This window comes from Scleropages formosus, chromosome 3 (assembly GCF_900964775.1).
Source record: "Scleropages formosus chromosome 3, fSclFor1.1, whole genome shotgun sequence".
Classification (NCBI taxonomy): domain Eukaryota; kingdom Metazoa; phylum Chordata; class Actinopteri; order Osteoglossiformes; family Osteoglossidae; genus Scleropages; species Scleropages formosus.
In genome coordinates this window covers 25,092,424-25,114,847 of record NC_041808.1, presented here as the reverse complement: position 1 = coordinate 25,114,847, position 22,424 = coordinate 25,092,424, and the positions used below count along the sequence as shown (strand labels likewise).

General features: G+C 45.7%; 1 protein-coding gene across 1 annotated transcript in view; it reads left to right on the top strand.

The window, feature by feature from the left end:
- Window positions 1-6,890: 6,890 nt before the first annotated feature.
- Window positions 6,891-22,424, top strand: part of ccdc171 (coiled-coil domain containing 171) — a 63,920-nt gene continuing 48,386 nt past the window's right edge. Inside the window, exons 1-11 of the mRNA XM_029250169.1 lie at window positions 6,891-6,970; window positions 7,862-8,070; window positions 8,433-8,583; window positions 8,973-9,147; window positions 9,812-10,002; window positions 10,858-11,004; window positions 11,859-11,951; window positions 12,214-12,374; window positions 13,247-13,385; window positions 17,444-17,546; window positions 20,330-20,433. Of these exons, the coding sequence (XP_029106002.1) occupies window positions 7,913-8,070; window positions 8,433-8,583; window positions 8,973-9,147; window positions 9,812-10,002; window positions 10,858-11,004; window positions 11,859-11,951; window positions 12,214-12,374; window positions 13,247-13,385; window positions 17,444-17,546; window positions 20,330-20,433 (1,422 nt within the window). The 5' untranslated portion in view covers window positions 6,891-6,970; window positions 7,862-7,912. The remainder of the gene's footprint in view (window positions 6,971-7,861; window positions 8,071-8,432; window positions 8,584-8,972; window positions 9,148-9,811; window positions 10,003-10,857; window positions 11,005-11,858; window positions 11,952-12,213; window positions 12,375-13,246; window positions 13,386-17,443; window positions 17,547-20,329; window positions 20,434-22,424) is intronic.

The window sequence follows — 22,424 nt, the reverse complement described above, 5'->3', positions numbered from 1 at the left end:
TTATTTTTGCTGGTGGCTTTGTCCAAGATGACCAGCTGCACCGGTTTTATACAATGCACACGGTACCTAACAAGGCTGCCACATGACAGCTGATGCCAATACACGAAGACACATAACCTGGACCCCTGAGCAATGGAAAAAAGTAACATACAGTCTGATGAGTTATTTTTCACTCTGTTTCCTACATCCAGACAGGACTGGGTTTTAAGAGAGCCAAAGGATGCCTTCAGCCTCCAGTGTCTGTGGCTGATTGTTAAACATGGTGGGGGATCAGTGGTATGGGTACCACCTCGCCGGAGCTGTTGGGTCCGATGATTGCTCTGTAGACATACAGTATAACGGCCAAGGAATATGAGGCCTTTTTACCTTACCATACAAACACTGTTCCTTCATGATGTTCCTACGTTGCTAGATGATAATGCCCCCATACACCAGGATGTAGTCAAATACCTTCCACGGCCTCACCAGATCTACACATAACTGAAATTTTATGGGAAGTTGTGGGGCACAGAGTGAAAAGTAGATTTCCACCTCCTTCATCCCTCAAACAACTGGAGGCTTTTTTATACTGGAAGAATGGTACGCCATCCCACTACACACAGTTTAGGACTTGTATGGCAACAGTCGGATTATACGGCAACAAGATGGATTCATGCTGCCCTGCAGACAAAGGGTGGCCCGACTCCTCTTTGTGTCTTTGATATTAATATATTAAGTGTGTCTGCTATTTAGTCCACCATCTGCAACTCTCTTCGCTACAAGTGATATAGAGTTAACCCATGAAAACCATAAAAAAGGACAAAAAAAGTGTTGTCAAAGTGGTTGAAGCACTCTTATACAGGGGTAGCAGGTGATGTAGTGTTTAAAGTGTTTTGAAGGGCCCAGGTTTAAATCCCACCTGTTTTAGCATTCTTGATTGTCGTAATAATTCCCTGAATTGATACAGTAAAAAGTACATTGATCTTGAGAAAAATGTTCTATAAATGTAAATGTATTCCAAAAATAAGCTGTCTGGCAACTGTGGAAATGAAAAAAGGAGAACTCCCCAAGGCCAAGGAATGGGGAGAAAAGTAAATGGTGGGGGATGTGGTGGTGCAGTGGGTTGGACCAGGTCTTGTTCTCCAGTAGATCTGGGGTTTGAGTCCCCCTTGGGGTGCCTTGTGACAGACTGGTGTCCTGTCCTGGGTGTGTCCCCTCACGCCCTGAGTTGCCGGGTTAGGCTCTGATTCCCTGCGACCCCATATGGGACAAGCGGTTCAGAATGTGTGTGTGTGTGTGTGTGTGTGTGTGTGTGTGTGTGCGTAAATGGCAGGGAAGAGATGTAAGAAAAGGCATGGAGGCGAATAATTTATCAGAATTAAATCTAAAATGTTCTTGCATCCTTGGTTTATCTATTATGAATTTCCTTTGAAACTTGTTACTGTGAATTTGGCCATCTTTTCCTAGTAGACTGGCTAATTTGCCTAATCTTGAGGAAATTACAATAATGTACTGCCTGCAGTGTCTCTGTTTGTAACAGGAAAATTGAATTCACCATACTCACCAAAAAGATATTTATGTCAAACCGGTTCTCCAAAAATACCCCTACCCTTGTATAGAATATCACAATCATCCCAAATATTGTAAATTAAATTTTATAACTGATGTAAACAGGGCGTGCTGGAAAGCGCTCCCACTGGGGACTCTGTCGTTCTACTGGGGGACTTTAACGCCCATGTGGGCAGCGACAGTGATACCTGGAGGGGCGTGATTGGGAGGAACGGCCTCCCTGATCTGAACCCGAGTGGTGAGTTGTTATTGGATTTCTGTGCTAGTCACGGTTTGTCCACAACAAACACCATGTTCATGCATAAGGGTGTCCATCAGTGCACTTGGCAGCAGGACACCCTAGGTCGGAGGTCGATGATCGACTTTGTAGTCGTTTCTTCTGACTTTCGGCCATATGTCTTGGACACTCGGGTGAAGAGAGGCGCTGAGCTGTCAACTGATCACCACCTGGTGGTGAGTTGGATTCGATGGCGGGGGGAAAAGCTGGACAGACCTGGCAAGCCCAAACGCATAGTGAGGGTCTGTTGGGAACGTTTGCCGGAGGCCCCTGTCAGAGAGGTCTTCAACTCCCACCTCCGACAGAGCTTCAACCAGGTCCCGAGGGAGGTGGGGGACATTGAGTCTGAATGGACTATGTTCCACGCCTCCATTGTCGGGGCGGCGGTTCGGAGCTGCGGCCATAAGGTCTCCGGCGCCTGTCGCGGCGGCAATCCCCGAACACGGTGGTGGACACTGGAAGTAAGGGATGCCGTCAAGCTGAAGAAGGAGTTCTATCGGGCCTGGCTGGCTCATGGGACTCCTGAAGCAGCTGACAGGTACCGACGGGCCAAACGGAGCGCGGCTCTGGCAGTCGCCGCGGCAAAAACTCGGGCTTGGGAGGAGTTCGGTGAGGCCATGGAGGAAGACTTTCGGTCGGCCTCAAAGAGATTCTGACAAACCGTCCGGCGACTCAGAGGGGGGAAGCGGTGTTCCACGAACACTGTTTACAGTGGAAGTGGTGCACTGCTGACCTCAGCTGAGGATGTCCTCGGGCGGTGGAAGGAGTACTTTGAGGAGCTCCTCAATCCCTCCGACACGCCTTCCGTAGAGGAAGCTGAGGCTGGGGACTTGGAGGGGGACTCGTCCATTACCCTGGCTGAAGTTGCTGAGGTAGTCAAAAAACTCCTCGGTGGCAAGGCTCCGGGGGTGGATGAGATCCGCCCCGAGTTTCTCAAGTCTCTGGATGTTGTGGGGCTGTCTTGGCTGACACGCCTCTGCAGCATCGCGTGGAGTTCGGGAACGGTGCCTCTGGACTGGCAGACCGGGGTGGTGGTCCCTCTTTTTAAGAAGGGGGACCGGAGATTGTGTTCCAACTACAGGGGGATCACACTCCTTAGCCTCCCTGAGAAAGTCTATGCCAGGGTACTGGAAAGGAGAATCCGACCGATAGTCGAACCTCGGATTCAGGAGGAGCAATGCGGTTTTCGCCCTGGCCGTGGAACACTGGACCAGCTCTATACCCTCACTAGGGTGCTGGAGGGTTCGTGGGAGTTTGCCCAACCAGTCCATATGTGTTTTGTGGACCTGGAGAAGGCATTCGACCGTGTCCCTCGTGGCATCCTGTGGGGGGTACTTCGGGATTATGGGGTTCAGGGCTCGTTGCTACGGGCTGTTCGTTCCCTGTATGACCGGAGCAGGAGCATGGTTCGCATTGCCGGCAGTAAGTCAGACCTGTTCCCGGTGCATGTTGGACTCCGCCAGGGCTGCCCTTTGTCACCGATTCTGTTCATTATCTTCATGGACAGAATTTCTAGGCGCAGCCAGGGAACGGAGGGTGTCTGTTTTGGTGGCTGCGAGATCTCGTCTCTGCTTTTTGCGGACGATGTGGTCCTGTTGGCTTCATCAAGTCAAGACTTGCAGCGTGCACTGGGGAGGTTTGCAGCCGAGTGCGAAGCGGCGGGGATGAAAATCAGCACCTCCAAATCCGAGGCCATGGTTCTCAGTCGGAAAAAGGTGGATTGCCCCCTCCGGGTTAGGGGGGAGTTGCTCCCTCAAGTGGAGGAGTTTAAGTATCTCGGGGTCTTGTTCACGAATGAGGGAAAAATGGAGCGGCAGGTTGACAGACGGATCGGTGCGGCGTCCGCAGTAATGCGGTCATTGTACCGGTCTGTTGTGGTGAAGAGGGAGCTGAGTCGTAAGGCGAAGCTCTCAATTTACCGGTCGATCTACGTTCCTACCCTCACCTATGGTCATGAACTCTGGATCATGACCGAAAGAATGAGATCGCGGATACAAGCGGCAGAAATGAGTTTCCTACGCAGAGTGGCTGGGCGCACCCTTAGGGATAGGGTGAGGAGCTCAGTCACCCGGGAGGAGCTCGGAGTAGAGCCGCTGCTCCTCCGCATCGAGAGGAGCCAGTTGAGGTGGCTCGGGCATCTGTTCCGGATGCCTCCTGGACGCCTCCCTGGTGAGGTGTTCCGGGCTTGTCCCACTGGGAGGAGGCCTCGGGGCAGACCCAGGACACGTTGGAGAGACTATGTCTCCCGGCTGGCCTGGGAACACCTTGGGGTTGCCCCAGAGGAACTGGAGGAGGTGTGCGGGGAGAGGGAAGTCTGGAGGATTCTGCTCGGACTGCTGCCCCCGTGACCCGGCCCTGGATAAGCGGAGGAAGATGGATGGATGGAACTGATGCAAACATATCTGAAATATCCCAGTTATTCCAAATATAATAGCCGGGACAGCTGGTAACGTAGTTAGAGCTGCTGCCTTTGGACCCAAAATCTCACCTCTGGCTGTAGTACCCTTCAGCAAGGTAACTTACCCTAAATTGCTCCAGTAAACAATTAATTGCCCAGCTGTATAAATGGGTTAATAACTGTAGTTACATTAACATCATCAGTTACTTTGGAGAAAATGTCAGCTAAATGACTAGATGTATTGTAATTATGTGAAGAAAAACTGTGCTTGTAGATTAGTTTCCATAGCATCAGATGCTGTTCGTAATAGGAACACACAAGCTGACAGGTAACTTGTCTGTATTGTAAGTGCACATGAGGAGGTGTGAGAGTCCATGGCGCTGAATAAAACAAATTCCAGATGGAGGCATCATTTACATTTATTCGTGTAGCAGACACTTTTCTCAAAAGCGATGTACATCTCAGTGAAAATACAATGTGTGCATTACATTAAGAGAAAGAGACATGGCTGCAGACATGAGATTCATAAGTAAACCTAGTTTGTTACTTTCCACTTGATGCACCAATGTTCATCGCTTGAGTAGGTGCATAAAATGCAGGATAGATGAATCCTGATAGCCTTCCTACAATTTTTTTTTTTTTTTTTTAATAATAAGGTACACAAACAAACATTCATGTACAATCCTGGAGTAGCGGCTGTGTAAAAGCTTATCTGGGGATGCTCATTAAGTTACGGTGCATGAACATTTACATCGTACATGAGCTGGAGAGATCTTGAGCGAAGTGAGTCCGGAAAAGGTGAATTTTCAGACCCTTCTTGAATATAGACAGAGTTTCATCAATTCTGAGTGAGAGGGGAAGGTCATTCCACCACAATGGAGCCAGAACCGAGAACCTCTGTGCTTTACCCTTTGGGCACGGGACCACGAAGCCAACAGAAGTAGACAAGCGTAGCAGTCTGGTTGGGGTGTAGCGGTTGATGAAGTCTTGCAAATAACTGGGAGCAGTTCTATTGATGCATTTGTAGACAATAACCAGGGTCTTGAGTTTGATCCAGGCAGCTACAGGAAGCCAATGCAGAGAAATGAGTAGAGGAGATACATGAGAACACTTTGGCAAGTCAAACACAACTTGTGCAGCAACTGATGGGAGTAGCAGGAAGGCCACACAGAAGAGAGTTGCAGTAGTCCAGACAGGATGTCACCATGGCCTGGACAAGCAGTTGGGCAGAGTCTGTTGTGAAGTAAGGATGGATCCTGCGAATATTATGCAGGATGTATCTGCAGATCCCGGTTGTGGCTTTGATGTGCCGAGAGAAAGATAGACTTGAGTCAGTCGTCACTCCCAGACTTTTAGCTGAGAAGACAGGCAAAATGAGTGAGTTGTCCAAGTTGATCGATAGATCGTGACAGGAGGACAGGCCAGCTGGAAGATGAAAAATCTCTGTTTTGGAGAGGTTGAGTTGGAGGTGGTGATCAGAAATCCATGCAGAGATGTTTGAGGCAGGCAGCAATGTGTGTGGAAATGTCTGATGCTGCAGGTGGAAAGGAAAGGAAGAGCTGGGTATCATCAGCGTAGCAGTGGTATTTGAATCCATGAGGCAATGACCGGACCGGGGGAGGAGGTGTAGATCGAGAAGAGAAGATGACCCAGTACTGAGCCCTGTGGGACACCAGTTGAGAGAGGCAGAGGAGAAGAACGGGAGCTCCGCCAGACCACTTGATAGGATCTCTCAGACAGGTAGGACTCAAACCATCTTAGTGCCACTCCTTTGATCCCAAGCTAAGAGAGGACATCATTTTTCAAAAAATGTTTCAACAAGACAAGCTCAAAGTAGAGAAGTCTAAGAAATCAAGAGCGAAATTCTTATAAGAGTTAATAAGCACAGATTTTCTCATATAATGCACATGTTTTTTGCTTTGGCCAATTTTTCTGCTCAGATGCATTGAAGGACCAACGTAAGTGAGCCTGGAGACACCCTCTGCTTCGGATAGAAGGACACACCTTTTTAAAGACAAGTCCCATCGCTACCCAAGATTACATGTTTTTTTTTTTCACGTTGTCAATCATTTAAAGTGTGACTGGACACATTCTGTCCTGTGGATTCTTATTATTAGTACACCGGAATAATTTATTTTCTCCTTAGCAGGGATGTTGCTAATAGAAGCCAAAGAACAATTGTTGTCCTGAAGAATTAAACATTTTTCAGGAACAAAATCGTGTCATGTTACCAGCCGACTTAAGACACTTTGACTTTCCAGCAACAGATCATCTTCCAAATCAAATTACGGAACTTCATCAAGTGAAAAGGCTTGTGAGACAAGTAGAAAAAGAGCAACAGAAACTGGCCACCCTGCCTTTATAATTCTTTTTAAACATAACCTTTGAGTTGTGCCACGACTTAACTGGAAAGACTTTCTAAACAAGAAATGGAAGAGATCAATACCGATATCCCCAACATCGCCTTTTATTCACTTAAACCCTCCTTATAGGAACGACTTCGAAAAAATCTATTCGTTACGTTACCACCAATCAGAACAGTCGTAAAGTTACGGAAGTTGCGTAAACGCATCTCAACCAATCATAACTGTTAAAGGAACACATTTCCGTTTTAAGCCCCTAATACGAGCCAATCAGCCGAGTCGATGAGTAACGGAAGATACGATGGCAACCAAATAAACGAAACATGGCGTCAGATTTAAATAGAAAGTCAGTTTAGTGTGCTGGGTGTGACAGCTTTCAGTCCCGTGAGTTACTTTTATTTTACTATGTATTTCAGCGAGTGGTACTGCAACGTAGAGTGTCTTAAGGTACTCATTTTGCAATTCTATGAACGGAACAGGCAGATATTATAATATATATATCTCAGTGATTGCATTTGTGTCCTGACTGAGCCCCTGGCAGCCCTGGTCGGTGAAGTGACGATGTAACTGGGAATTTCGCGCGTACACAGTTACCATTCCGTTTACAGTATTAACATAACAGTGAAATAAAAAATGTTATTATGATAATAGTCTATTAGCTGACGTCCGGTGTAATTACGCAGTTGGTGGTGCAAAATAACACACTGACTGGTGTAAATTGTGGACATGATGATGACGTTGGCGGTTCCCAGACCCGGAGGCTCAGGTTGCTGGGCTCAGTCAGTGTTTGCAGTTAGATACAAAGTTTAACGAAGTTCCTTTTACTTTAGTTCCGGGTTACTCTTCTTTCTCTGTGTCCTAAGCCGCGCCTGCAGTGAGTCTGCATGAAATGCGTTGTTTGCCTTTCGTTAGACGATAAACTTAGGCTTATTACAACATGATCATGTGTGGAACCAGCTCGTTCTGTGTGTCTCTTTTTTTCATCGTCACAGCCGGGCTTCTTCATTTTATTTACTGGTTATAGCTGCTGCCTTTGGACCCATAGGTCACAGGTTCGATCCCCACCTCTGGATGTAGTACCCCTGAGCATAGTACTTATCCTAAAATTGCTCATATATATAATACTACCCAGCTGTAGAAATGGGTAAGTAATTGTAGGGAGATTAACATTGTAAGTTGCTTTGGAAAAGATTCAGCTGAAGGAATAAATGTAAGTGATGGCACTGAAAATGGCAAGGACTACATGATTGAGATGTTTGCTGTTATTTGTCAAAGCTTGTCGCTGGCCTTTCCTTTCCAAGGAAAAGGTGAAGTGGAGCTGCGGACATGCCCACCGATCAGCCCGCTGCTGCGAAGTCTCGGAACAGCAGTAAAACGGCACCCAAGCCGAAGGAGGGAGCGTACGCGAAGCCTGGCGGTCCCAGGACGCCCCCTCGGAGACACGCGGCGCAGTCGTCCAAAGAGCCCCAGGATGAGAGCGTGAGGTACCGTGCTAGTCGTGACCATCCATTGTCAACAACCCCTCGTCCTGAGCAGGGTTGCGGTGAGCTACAGCCTAACCTGGCAACACAGGGTGCAAGGCTGGAGGGGGAGAGGACCCACTCAGGATGGGATGCCAGTCTGCCGCAAGGCACCCCAAGCAGGACTCGAACCCTGGACCCGCTACACAGCGGGCACCGGCCGAAGCCACCACACCCCCCTTTAGTTTTGACAATTGCACATTTTTTTTTTCAGTGTTTGTGTATCACAACCTTTGTACTTTTCAGACAGTTCACATGAATTATTTTATTATTCTAAGGGGATTTAAAAAAAAAAAAAAGAAAACTTTTGTTGCTTCTTTTTTCAGATTGAAAGAGATTATTTCTCACCTTCAACATCAGCTACGAAATTCTCAGCCGCCAGAGGCGGACAGCTTCAGTGTGTGTTCCAAGCTGAGATGGAAAGTCAATGAGCTGGAAAAAGAAAAGTTGGAATTGTCCTCAAAGTACAATGAAGAGGTGCTCTGAAGTCTTGCTGATGTTGAAATAGTCTTTTTTTTTTTTATTTATTTGGAAATATGCATGGTTTCATAAATTCACTTTGTGAAATGATTGCACCTAGAAGTTTATGTAAAATTTTAATTAATTTTTATTGAACTCTATGTATTGGTGATAGTCTGTCCTTTGGAAACTCATTATTTGTCCTAAAACAACTATATTTTTTTTCTGTTCAACTCAACTCTTTAATTTTTGTTTACAATTACCCATGTTCTACTGATGAATACTTATTTCTGCATGAAGTTATTAAACAGTTTAGAATTCTATTAATGTAAAACTTAGATTTGGAGTTTTTTCTTTAAATATCTTGCAGTTCTTTCATCCCTTTCCCATCTGTGTCACTCCCCTAGGTGTCCAAGTATGAAGGGCAGTTGGCCAAACTCCGGGCTGCAGTGGAGAGGGGAGAGGCCCAGAGACAGAACCTGGAGTATGAGATTGCTGTGGTCCGGAAGGAGGCCGCAGCTGAGAAGGCCACCGTGGCAGGAAAGATGGAAGGCCTGTACAGAAAAAGCAACCAAATGAAAGGTCAATTTGCTGTGACATGACATGATGGGGAAACTTGCACTATTGTACTATTGTCACTGTTCTTTTGTGATGGAGGGCACAGGCTTTCACACAAAGTTGAATACACCTGGTGGATAAAAGTATTGGACAAGTACTGAAATTTTAAAAATGCAGCTGTTGGTGGTAATGGGAACGGTATGTGTTTTGGAAAATGTTTCTGGCAATAGGTAAGTTATTATTAGTGAGAAATGTTATATTCATACATTGCTTCTGCACATTAGCTCCTTTATAGCAGAACATACTAGCATTTTTACAAGCGGCATGGTATTGTGAGTCTAGGTGAGCAGTCGGATGGTGTATTAGGCAAAAGGTGGCCCTCCGGGTAGAGCTGGCACCTTGCACTTGAAGGACCTAGGTTTGTAATTACCCCAACTCCTGCTCTTTTACCTTTGGGCAATGTACTTATCCTGGCTGTATAAAGTAAAAATCTCTCGGCTGTATAAATGTGTAAATCATTGTGAGTAGTAGTTGTAAGTTGTTTTACAGAAAAAGTCCGTTAAATGTAAATGTCAGAGATGTTTAAAAGAAAAGCTTTTCACATAAATGCATCAGGCAAAAATCCAGCATTTTCATCAGCTTAGGGTGAAGCTCCTGATTTCTGGCTGTTTTCATTGTGTGCTCTCAGTCCACAGCACTGAGCTGCAGCAGAGGGTCTCTGACTTGGAGAAGGCCTTGGTCATCATTCGTCAGGCCAGAGAGGAGGACCAGCATGCCCTGCAACTGGAGTTAGAAGAGAGAGACAGGCTGCTGCTGGGCGCCAATGCCGAGAACGATGTCCTCTGCACGGAAAACAAGCGTCTGCAGGCCCTGCTCCAGGTACTGGGTGGCTGTGAGAGGCCCAGTTGGCTGTAGCACATCTCCATTAGCAATAAGTTTGAGACAGTGATCTACATATGAAGTTTTGTGTGTCAATACTTTTCATATGGTAAGAGACAAGTGTTTTAGAGGGGGAATGTGTCTATGTGCATGGTTGTTTTGTAGCGCAGTTCCCCTTCCACAGTCACTAGACGGTATATTCAAACTTGAAGCATAGCCTGTGATCAACAAGATTATTCTTATATAGGGTTGAATGTTAAAAGGCCTGTTTGTTTTTTCTGATTTAATTTAACTCAGTTGCCATTATAGTTTTTTTATTTTATTTTTTTTTTTTAAATCTTGTAAAAACTAGCTTCTGCTCACTGTTAATAGCCACACATGTTTTAATTCTGCTTTTAAAAAGCAGATGGAATAGTGGTTAGGGCTGTCATGTTGCAACAGAAATTCTTGGGTTTGAATCCCACCTCATGGTGTAGAACCGTTGATCAAGAGACTTGCAATAATTCAGGGTATCATTGAACATTGTGAGTCGCTTTGGAGAAAAACATCAGCTAAATTAATAAATGTAAATATACTAAGAATAACTTGCTCTAATCAAGTGTGTGTATGGGTGTATAAAAATATAATTTTTAGTAGATATTATGGCTCCATCTAGTGGAGTGATTTGCACTGGAGGTAGAAATGCAAAACTAGAGAAATTCTACTCAGATATATGAGAAAGCAAAGTATATTTCAAATTGTCATTTATTAGTGAATTAACAAAATAATTAAATGGAGGCTATGTATAGTTTTAATGTCCTCATTCATTTTTTAGCTGGTTCTGAGAGTGTTATACTCATGTCCTTAAATGAACAGGATCGGGAGGACACTTTTCTGGAGCTGCAGAGGAAGCTGGAGCAGGTGGAGCGAGAACGAGAGAAAGATGGGCAGAACCTGTGCAGGCTGGCCGGCCAGTTGCAGTACACAACAGAGCGAGAGGGGAGCCTCAGGAAGGAGCTCGAGGTGGGACTCTTGTTTCTTTGTTACACTCTTTCTTATGTGTTGCAGTACTCCAACATTTCTTCCATCTTGTGTTATAAGTTTTAAAGTAGATCACTGACTGTGACCTTCCCAAAATCCCAGATGTGTACAATCCCAGGACCAGAACAAATACAGCCAAGATCACAGTTCTCACCTTAACGTCACATTTTTCAAAGCATAAATGGATCCAATCAGGTCCATGTACAAAGTACTATAAGCACCCAATAACAAGGCACAAAAATAGTTTTTCTTCCTCAATCAGTGTGCCTTATCAACGTATTAAGTGCAAATCGTAATCCATATCCACACCCAAATGGACGAGATTCCGTTGTTGGAATTCGGCTAGAAGCTAAATTAATGCAAGTAAACACATTTGTTATCAGTCTTGATGCTTCTTTAATTTTTCCTCCCATTTTCCTTCCATGTGCTCATACGCATCCTTTGACTTGTAAGTGTTCTCTACTGTTTGCACTGATTGTGTTTTATGTATTCATAGCAGCTTCTTCAAAATGTAAGCTACGGACTGTGCTGCTTTTGATGTTTTGTGCGTTCAGTGTGTCAAAATCTCTACGTCAAATTCATTGTGTGTGCAGATGTATATGGCCATCACAGTTGTACCTTATTTTGAACTTTAGGAATTTTTTGAAGCTGTTACTCGCCTATTGTGACACATGTGAAAAATGCAGCCAGTGGAACTGAAAAATTCTGCTCTCTACTGCAAACATGAGTTTCACACCCCATCTGTGCCTTTTTTTCCTGCCACAGCCGTTAAAATGACATTATTTCTCTGTTAAGAAAGAGACATATTAATGGCACATTCACGTGTGACGTCCCAGGTTGCTCAGCAGAGAGTGAAGAGCCTGGAGGCGAATGTAGAGTCTGAACGTGCTTCTCACTTAGAGTCCAAGTTCAGCTGTGAAGTCATCCAGGTGAGATGCCCTGGTCCCTTTATCACATCTGTCATAGTTTACTTATGTATCTATTCATTTAGCTACGGTTTTCTTCATAGTCACTTCATAATGTTAAGCTCCCTACATTGACTTACCTCTTTATACAACTAGGTAAATTTTACTGTACCAGTTCAGGCTAAATACCTTGATCAGGGGCACTACAGCAGGAGGAGGGATCAGAACCTCAGTCCTTTGAGTGCAAGGCAACAGCTTTAAGCACGTGCCTGCTTGTGTGCCACAGCTGCGGCTCCGGGACCTGGAAACAGCGCTGGAGGTGGAGAAGAGCAGCCAGGCGGAGGCGCTGTCCAGCCTGGAGCTCATGAAACAGAAGTTCCGTGAGGTGGAGCAGGCGTATGAGCAGGAGAGAGACAAGGCCAGGGATTCACAGGAGAAACTTTCCCAGTAAGGAACTGCTCCTAGCTGCTAAACCCCTCTCAACATTCAAAAATCTAATGTAAATTATTCGCATTGAGTCCACTTATGGTGTTTTCAGGGTCACACTTTGAAGGGTTCCAAAATCCAGTGGTTGTTGGTTCTCAGAACTGCTCAATCCTTTCTGGTCTTCAGCAAGGGTCTCAGACCCCTTTCTTTCATAGCCACTTCTCTCCTGATCTCTTAACTGCTCCATAAACTTCACACAGTCTGTCACAACCATCTCCTTATTGGACATCAATCCTGTACACAGTTATTTGTGTAAAAGTTTACACACACACAAATATTGATTGAAACCGCTTATCCCAAGCGGGGTCACGGTGAACCGGAGCCTTACTCGGCAACACAGGGCCCGAGGCTGGAGGGGGAAGGGACACACTCAGGATGGGACACCAGTCCGTCTCAAGGCAGGACTCAAACCCCAGACTCACCAGAGAGCAGGCACAGGCCAAACCCGCTGCACCACTGCGCCCGCCTTGTAAAAGTGTAGCATTGGACAAACTGACTGCTCTTATCTATAGCTCTTCATCTGATCTGTAGTTCGTGTACTTTTGTTTGCTCTGTATATATGACTTTGGTGAAAGTGATCTACTAGATAAATACATGTGTAAGGAAGCCAGAAAGTGCACTGCAGGTACTGGGCTACCTAGCTTCCCCAGAGGAGCTCGGTCCCAAAAGGCTGAACAGTGTGTCCCCACTCGGTACCTCCAAAACAGTGCATGACAACTCATCAGCCTCTGTTTTATACAAGAAGAAAAGTCAACTTTTTGGTTAACGAGACATTTTCCACTCAGTCATCTCATCAGGTTTCACAGTGAACGGTTTATTTGCGTTTTCTGCAGGTTGGAGAAAGACTGTTTGTCCAAGAAGTCTGAGCTGAGTGAAGAGCTGGAGGAGAGGAGCAGAGCTTTGGAGGAAATGAGGCAGAAAGTGAAGGACTGCGAGAGCCTGCGACGTGAGTGTCAACAAGAGTTGGACGAGGTGTGTGCAATATGTATACATGTACATTCACATTTATTTGTTCAGCACACGTTGACTTATTTGTCTCTAAAATGGACAACTCAGCTTGAACAGAAGTGCAACAACAGAAAGAGGGCTTAGATACACACAATTATTGAAGCACAGCTTATTTTTTTTAAATATAGCTGTTTTTATAGTAAACATATTCCAGTAGCTGCTTACTGAAGTAACACTGGAATCCTGGCAGGGATTCAGCAGCTCCGAGGGACACACTGAGCTCATTCCACCCCATTGAAGACAGAGAACCTACAGGCTTTTGATTTTGGACCCTTTTGAGTGGGACTACTAAGTGCCCAGAGGTGGAGGAGCACAGCATACTTGCAGACCTTTAGGGGGCCTGGAGGTATCAGGGTGCAGAACCTTTGACCATTTTGTAAGCCATGACAAGAGTGTTAGACTTGATACTGGGAGCCACAGAAAGGCAATGGAAAGAGATGGGATTGGAGAATAAGTGGAACCCTAGACAGGTCAAATGTAACTTATACCACTGTTTTCTGGATCAGCTGGAAAGTGTTGATGTCTGAGGCTGGGAGACCAGACAGGAGGTGGTCCAGGTTGCAGAAGTTCAGGTGGAATGTCACCATGGCCCACACCAGGAGCTATGGTGTGTGGACACATTAGTGTTTCTTTCAGGAGGTTACAGGAGCAACAGGAAAGCTTGCGACTGTGTTCCGTTTGCCTCTCACACTTTAGGACGTCCTCTGTAGATAAAGCCTGAAAGGCAGAGCGCAACTGAAGTGAAGGACAGCAGGACTTCCCTGTGTCATTAAGCTGACGTGGGGGCGGGGCAAGTGGGGGTTGGGGGCAGCATATGTCTGGGAATCACTCATAAACAGGAGGAATCGTGTCAAACCTGCAAGATGTGACCTTGTCATTGGATTAGTGCCAGAGCAGTGCAATGAGAAAGGAAAGGTGTTTGGAAGAGCAGAGCTCCTTGTCAGTGACGGAATTGCCGAGGGACACGTAGCGCCAAGCGTCCGCCCTTCACCCACAGGTTGCCTGCCACCCCACGAGTCTTCCATCCCTACAAGAACCTATTCCTGTTGCTTATTCATTTATTGGTGCCTTTCTCCAAAGCTAAAAAAAAAATCAGAGTCAATCTAGAGGTGTCCAGACCTCAGTTGTCCTCATATTGGAATGAGCAGGCAGCCAAATGCGTCACACTATTAATTTTCTGGAAATGTCTATATAGACAAAGTATTGTATGTACTGGATTGTGATTAACTTGAATAAAACTTTTATGACATATTTTGTTACAAATTCAGATTGAGTGAGGAAGTGTCTGAACTATCTTCTAGCAAGGCATCGCGATCACATTTTCTCCAGAGTGCTGAATTGGCAAAAGGAATCCCAAGTTATTAAAACAAAATTAAAAAATCGATTGATTGATTAAAATAAAGTGATTGTCAGGCATACAGGTTTTAACATGAGTTTGACAGTCCAATGTTTATTATATATTGAAATGACTGGTCAGTTGTATGAACAGATTGTTGGGGGATGGACCCAGTGGCAGGAAGGGGTAAATCACTGTAAGTAACACTGTGGTAAGTGACTTTGGAGAAAAGAATCATATGAAGAAAAATAAATGTCATGACAACTGTTACACTGGAGGTTTAAACTCACCTCAGAGCAGTTCACAGGAGGCGACCGTAAAACTGCAGCACATCATACCAGAATTAAATGAAAAGGGTGATGTGAAATATCTGTGTGATATCATATAATGTTATACAAACAATCTATGCCTTGTGCATTATGCTGTGAAGTAGAATTATCATTTGTGCTTCATGTGAATGTTTTGGTTCATCTAAACCCGAGGGAAGGTTTTTTTCCTGCGTTTCTCAGTTGTACCTTAGAAGCTGCTTCTTTTGCTGCGTTAACCACCTTAATCCACTCATGACACCAAATAGCAGAGGAGCTCTGGCGTGGTAACCGCAGCGTCGACTTCAAAAAGCCCGCAGTGGGTTCCTTTCATCTCGTCCCGGGGGCCCACCCCGCTCCACCCTTCCCTTTCCTTCCCGGCATTAGGGGCGCAGCGGGATGCACGGAGCAAGCGCCCCGTCCCATTGGCGCCAGATCTGTGGGATGCCGCAGTAGGACCTTGGCCACGTGAGGCGGGGTCTCTGCAGCGATCCGTGCGGTCAGTCCTCCAGCCCGTGGCAGGGCCACGTAAAGCCCCGCGCCCTTCCAAGAATGTGTCAGCCTCCCCGCCGAGGCCCCGAACATCAGGCCTGGGATTTGGAGGTCAAACGTGTCGTTTGTTTTCGTGGGTCTGAGTCATTAATGATTTATATCCACGGCCCGTTGGCACGCTGTCCGCATGCCATCACCTGTCCGGGTTCGACCCTACAACTCGGAGCTGACGTTTTTACTCTTTTTCTCCCCCCCCCCCCGCGCCTAAATGCAGCATTGCAGGCAAACTAAACACTGCCACCTGCTTGTCCCACAATGTGAATTCTAGCAGCCATAACAAAAGCTGTCACATTTACTTTTGTTTATTCATCAGCCGCTTTTCTTCAGAACAACATACAAAGCTGCTTAGTGAAGGTACTACAGCAGGAGGTGGAATTCGAACATGAGTCCTTTCAATGCTGCATGGCAGCTGTAATCAGTACGCCCCCTGCTGTCACTTTATTAAACTGCAAAAGATGTGAAATGCGTAGGTTAGCAATTTCATGTAGTCGCACGTTCTGTTTGCGAGCTCTTGTCACCATTCCCACACCATGAACTGCTCCGATAGCCGTACGGCGCAGCCCTGGAGCTGGCGCAAAGGGCACCTTCCCAGCATCCAGTGAGTTATGTTTCTCTGGCTGTTTGTGGCTTGTGCTTGTCGCTGGCAGCCTTCCTCATAGTTCCTGGCACAGCTCGCTCTCCCGGTCTGCCGTCAGCGGGACGGTGATGAGGTGCCCTAGCTGCAGCTCATCCACACCCATCCTCAGCTTGTTTTTCACCTGCCAGATACTCCTCGATCTCTGTTTTATTTCCGTAAAACCAGTCTGCAGAATGTGTGGCGCTGTTTGGAAATGATTTCAGTCGAGTTCTGTGAAGGAGAGTCCATTTGCTTTCTAAATGCGCTGGAAATATCTGTGCTGCCTTTACTCCGTCTGCTTGGAGCTGGTTTTGGGTTCCGTCCCATCGCTCCTGCTGCTCTGCTCTCGGTTTCTGTTGGGCCCCTTTTGGTGTTAAGTCATTTAAAATTTGTATCATTCTGGTGCTTATTAATGCCTTGGATCACACAAACATCATGATGTTTGTGATATTTGTAAATAACTGATACATATGTAATAAATCAGATACTTTTTTGCGAAATGCTGTTAAGGAAATTTTGATGCTGTCTTGCAAATATTAAATTGTAAGTTGAGGCAGCAGGTAGTGTAGTGGTTGTGGAGAAAAGCATTTGAATTAATACCATAATGCTGTGCCAGCAGGGGGTGTAGTGGTCAGAGCTGTCGCCTTCCACTGGTAGGGCGCAGGATCAAATACAACTTGGTCATTGTTGCTGTATTAATGGGTGATACCCTGTAAGTAGCCTCACGTCGTAAGTAAGGAAAGCATCAGATAAATAACAGAAGGTTTTTATTTATTCATGAAGGTGACACTTTCCTGAATCAATAAAATGTTTTGATTATTGAGGTAGAGGAGTTCTTGCTTTCTTCCACACTGCTAGTTGTAAAGATTGTACACTTTTTGATTTACACATTTTTAGAGGAGTGGAATTTTTGCTGTATCAGTCAGGGTAAGTACCTTAATCAAGAGTACTACAGTAGGTGGGATGTGAACCTTCCAGAGCAAAGCTGTTGCTTTGACCACTACGCCACCTGCTGGCCTCATAAAATGTTATACGTAACAGTGGTGATTCACTTGACCTCGTTTCAGTACGAGATTTTGCTGAATTTCAGTGACAAAGACTCCATTTAAGAGTGATATTTGTATATCAGTGACAAATGTACAGAATGTACTGAAATTTATTAATGGCGGTAGAGTGGAGCAGGTTGACCGCGTGTGTTCGTTGTGTGTCCAAGGCGAGGAGGCGGCAGGCCGCTGCGGAGAAGATGTACGAGAGCTGCATGACTGAAGTGGAGCAGCTGCTGCAGCAGTGTGGAGTCCCAGGGCCGCAGGGTGCAGGTGAGCCTTTGGACTGTGTGTGTGTGTGTGTGTGTGTGTGTGTGTGTGTGTGTGTGTGTGTGTGTGTGTGTGAGAGAGCGAGAGATGACAGATGCTTCTGTCAGCGTTCCAAGAGTCGCTGCTTCGTGGGAGTTCTGCAGATGCCTCTGCCACCCCCTCCGGCCCCCATCCCCCTTGGAGGGCCATGATTTGATGACAGGACAGAGCGATCCTAATCACGGTGGGGTGACCGTCCTGCTGGCTCGAGTTGGGGGGGACCCACTGGTGTTGAGGCCCCTGATTGGATCACTTAAAGCCAGGGTCACTGTACCAGGACGGGGGAAGGGCTCTCTTGCTGGGCCGCAGATCCAGCTGAGAACTGGGGCTCGTGTTGGCGGCCGGAGAGGCGGAGCAGATGTTTGGCTCGAAGACAGGGGTGACCTTCAGCTTCTTGAAGGGCAGCTGTTCGATGGCGGTTCTGCCCAACATTTCTATTATAAGTGATTCTGCTTTTTTGTGTGGCAACAGGTGGCGCAGTGGTTAGACCCACCACCTTACACTCAAAGGACCTGGGTTTGAATTCCACCTCCTGTTGTAGCACCCTTGATCAAGGTACTTACTCTAACCAGATACAGTAAAAAATTACCCTGCTCTATAAATGGGTAAATCAGTGCAAGTAAGTAGCTCAACACTTAAGTCTCTTTGAAGAAAAGCATTGGATAACTGAGTAAATTTTAATGAACAAATGCTTTCCTGCAACACACTTACTGGGTGACACCTGCTGCTGTGGTGGAACTTGCTACCCTCCTGGTTTGAGTTCTCACATGATCCTCTGGTCAAAAAGGTATACAGCACCTCGCATTGGCCACAGTTTGGGCCGATCTGGAGCAGGAAGTCAGGACTGAAGGCCTGTTTCCACAAGTCATTCTGGTCTTTTGGTGGATATATACTAATAAAAGTTGTGCTGTTGGGTGTAACTAAGGATCCGAACAACTTCCCACATATTCTGCCATTGAACTTAATTTCTCTTCTAGGTAAAGTACATAATCCAGTGACGTTTAGCAGTTCTCTTGTGCCTTTCATCCAAAGACTTCAAAGAGCTCCGTAATGACGGGGCTCACTGAAATCATGTATAAACTGTATAATTTCACAAAGCTGGCAATTTTCACTGCGGCGGACAGGTTTTGGTTGACTTTAGAGGCGTCGCTCCGGGGATCCATCCAATATCCTAAATGAAGAATACATTTTATAGTGGTCCACACAGGGTTCTTGATCATTCTGGAATATGGTGCTCTCACCCTCTGGTATCATTGATACAGCAAATAATTTTTCCTGACTGTCGTCATACATAAAACCACAACGATTTATGCATTTGTACAGCAGGGTAGTTTTTTACTGTTTCACTTCAGGGTAACTGCTTGATCAAGGGTACTACAGCAGGAGGTGGGATTTGAATGTGGGTCCTCTGAGTCCAAAGGCAATATCTCTAACCAGTATGCCCTGTGCTGCCAGTTTATGAACCCTCAGAGAGTGCCACATATGCATTTTTTTTTTTTTCTTTGTTTTCATGTAGATGCCGTGTAGTTGTCTGTAGGGATGCTTGCACTCTATGTTTGCACCGTTACTGGGGAAGAGACCCTCAAGCACATGAGCAGCACCATGGGATTGTGTAACTGAGCTGAGATTCTATTTTATTTTATTTTATTTTGCCTCTTTGCAAGCTTTGCATGCATTCGCACCCGGGAGAAATGGGGGATTACGCCCGTGGCACGGCTGAACACCCAGCTTAGTGGCCTTTTTAGTGCTCGGCGAGCCAGATCGAGGTGAGACGGAAGAACAAAATCTGGGGTTTAGTGCCGCTGCACGGGGCAGGGAGTCTCGAAAGATGGCAGCGCTCTGGAAGCGGCAGAAAGAGGCCCCCCGTTTGAGAGGAGCAAAGAGACGCAGCATTGTGAGAAATTGAGACGTTTTAAACCTTAATGGTGAAGTGCGATCAAAGGTATCTTCTGGTGATAAGCTGCACATCAGAGGGAAATGACGAGGATTGGCTGGGATCACTTTGAAAGAAAAACTGGCACGTTAACTTCTGAAGAGACTAAACGCAAGATGATTCGAAGATTGCTGCACCCAGGACTGTGTAGAAACCTTGAGCAAGACCTTGTCTTCCTTTTGTTGTGTAGTGACATTCGGTGCCTCTGATATGTGCAGGTTTAAAGTTTATGGAAAAGGGGCGTTGTCAGGTTCAAATAGGTTGTATTAACCCGTGCCAGCAGGGGTAGAGTGGTTAGGCTCACTGCCTTCTACCTGAACAACCTGGATTTGAATCCCATTTTTTGCTGCAGTACCCTTGCTCCAATTACTTACCCTGTGTTGATAGAATAAATAGTCCCCAGCTGTATAAATGGGTAAATTACTTGTAAGTTGCTTTGGAGAAAAACTAATTTAATGCACATATTGTATTTTCGATGAGATGTTTGTCACTTTGGACAAAAACGTCTGCTATATGAATACATGTAAAAGTGTTAGATGAGGGAATAGGTGTAATATAACCGTAATAATGGGTATGACTTTTTTTTTCTTCTTCTTCTTTCAAGCTCTTAAAATCTTATTCAGTAGAGAATGAGACTGTTGAGTGCAGTTTTCTTCTGGATTAATAAAGGTCTTTGTCTAACTAGCAAACTGTGTGTCTGTATGATAGTTGTTGTAATATTAAGTTTACTTTAATCGCCATTTAATCAGCACACACTATACTGATGCCTTGACATATATGCTGTGCTGTATCTCTCCGATATTCACCCCTGCAGGAGAGACAGGAACTGCTGTCAGGCTAAAACCCTCTTCCATGTTAGAGAGTCTGAAATGGACGTTGAACTATTACCAGGACTCGCTGCAGAAGACTTCCAGTGAGGTAATACAGTACCTGATTTGCAGTTCAAGTGAAAACTAACCAAACAAATGACATGCAAAGAAAACCCATTCAGCAGCCAGTGCAGTAACATTGCTGACACAAACGTGAGTTCTGAAATTTTGAAGATACAAATGTTTCTCTTCGTTCGATTGTTTTAGTATTTTTTTTCCACTTGTGTGTAAATAAATGTCTGTTCTGGAGCGAATGTCACCTGTGTTTCCTTGTCCAGCCATTAGTTGGCAGTAAAGAGCACACAAAGTACAGGTGAGAGAGTGCTTTTGTTCAACTCCCTGCCAGTGTTCACAGCTCATTTCTGGTGCTTTTGAGTGCCGGTGATCAATAATGAGGTTTAATACTGCTCTGCACGTGTTTATGGGCATATTTTTTCTTTTGGGTTGTTTTAACTTAGTGTAGCTTTTAATGTAGCGAGAACTTAATTTCTGTGTAGCTCTGACCCAGTGAATAAACCACTATTTCTCTATATTTATACTTTTACTGATTACATAGGTAACAAGGCAAAGCTGCCACATACTGATGAACGTTGCACACGTTTCAAGTTAAGAAGTAATAAAAGTCTTGTGAGAGACCAGTAGTAACTTTATTAACGGAAACGAAATCGATTACCTCATGCTCCTTTCTGTGTCTAAACTCGGGATAAGCAGGCCGAGGTGGAGGAAGCGATGCATGCCTTGGAGAGGCTCATCGGAAAGAGCACTGATTACATTGCAATAGACAATGTATGAGTGTTACCATGAAGTTTTATTACAATACATGATTTTTTTAAAACGGTTAAACCTGAGAAACGTATAGATACAAATCAAATTAAACAGCATGGTGAACATCAAAAAGAAATCAGTCAAATGAAGGACTCCATCTACAAATGACTGAAAAATACAACACTTGGCATTAGTTTAATATATTGATTGCATATTTATTTGCACTTGTACTGTTGGCAGTCGGGGAAAAATGGATTTCATTATTGAAATGGCCAGACTTCAAATGGGGGAAAAAATGTCACCTGCTAGAAATGAGTTTTCTAGGTTCCAGCTCATACTTCTGCATCATCTTCTGTTGCTTTTGGTCTCGGTTGTTTTGAATACCAGCGATGTTCATCGTCCCTTTCCCAGAAACGGTCTCATTAAGGCCGCACATGTCCCATGGATTTATTTACGTGTTATACTTTTGTTTTTTCGGTCTCTTGTCCTATATGTGAGCCCTCTTACCTTTGTCCTCTGCCTGTCATTTCCTCAGCCTGCGGGGCACACCAATTCATCACCAGAAAAGCAGGCCTTCCATGTGCGGCGCTTTCACTCCGTTAGCTTGTTTTTAATGAAAGGGCGGCTTGCTGCCCGCCCACCCGGGAGATGCCGAGGGCAGCGAACCCAGCTCCAGCTAACCACCGGAAATAATTACACCTGCAAAGGCCCAGCGGGCAGGGCAACTTGCGGAGTCTGTGTTTTCCGGCCCGGGGTTGGTAGGCTAGGTGTGGGCAGGGACACCGAGCGCCCGCCGTGAAGATGGATGTCACCCTGCGGTCTGCGGGGCTAGGGGTGGGCTCGGCACCGGGCGGGATGGGGCCTGCCTGAAAAGGTGGCGTGGCGCAGCACAGCGCGGGGTGCACCTCTGACAGGAAGAAGAATGGACTGTCGGGGAGGATAAATAACGAGCTTGCGTGGCGGCGCAGGCGACCCCGCCGAGTGGATCCCTCGCAGGACAGCCACTGGCTGAGACCCCGGGACCGAGTTGTGCGGCAGCCTGAGCCCAAAGGCGGGGGAGGCAAAGTGGGCCAGGCTGGAGTGCCTCATTATGTGTCCTTTTTACTACCTGTACCCACCTGGAGCACTTCTTAAATCTTAAAAATGGGAACTTTGTTTCCTCTTCCTTCCAAGGTAGTTGTGATACTGTAGTGTATAGTTCAGTTAATTTTAATCTATTATCTGTTCATTTTTTTCATCTGTCGTCTCCAAAGTGACCCACAGTTGCAATGACTT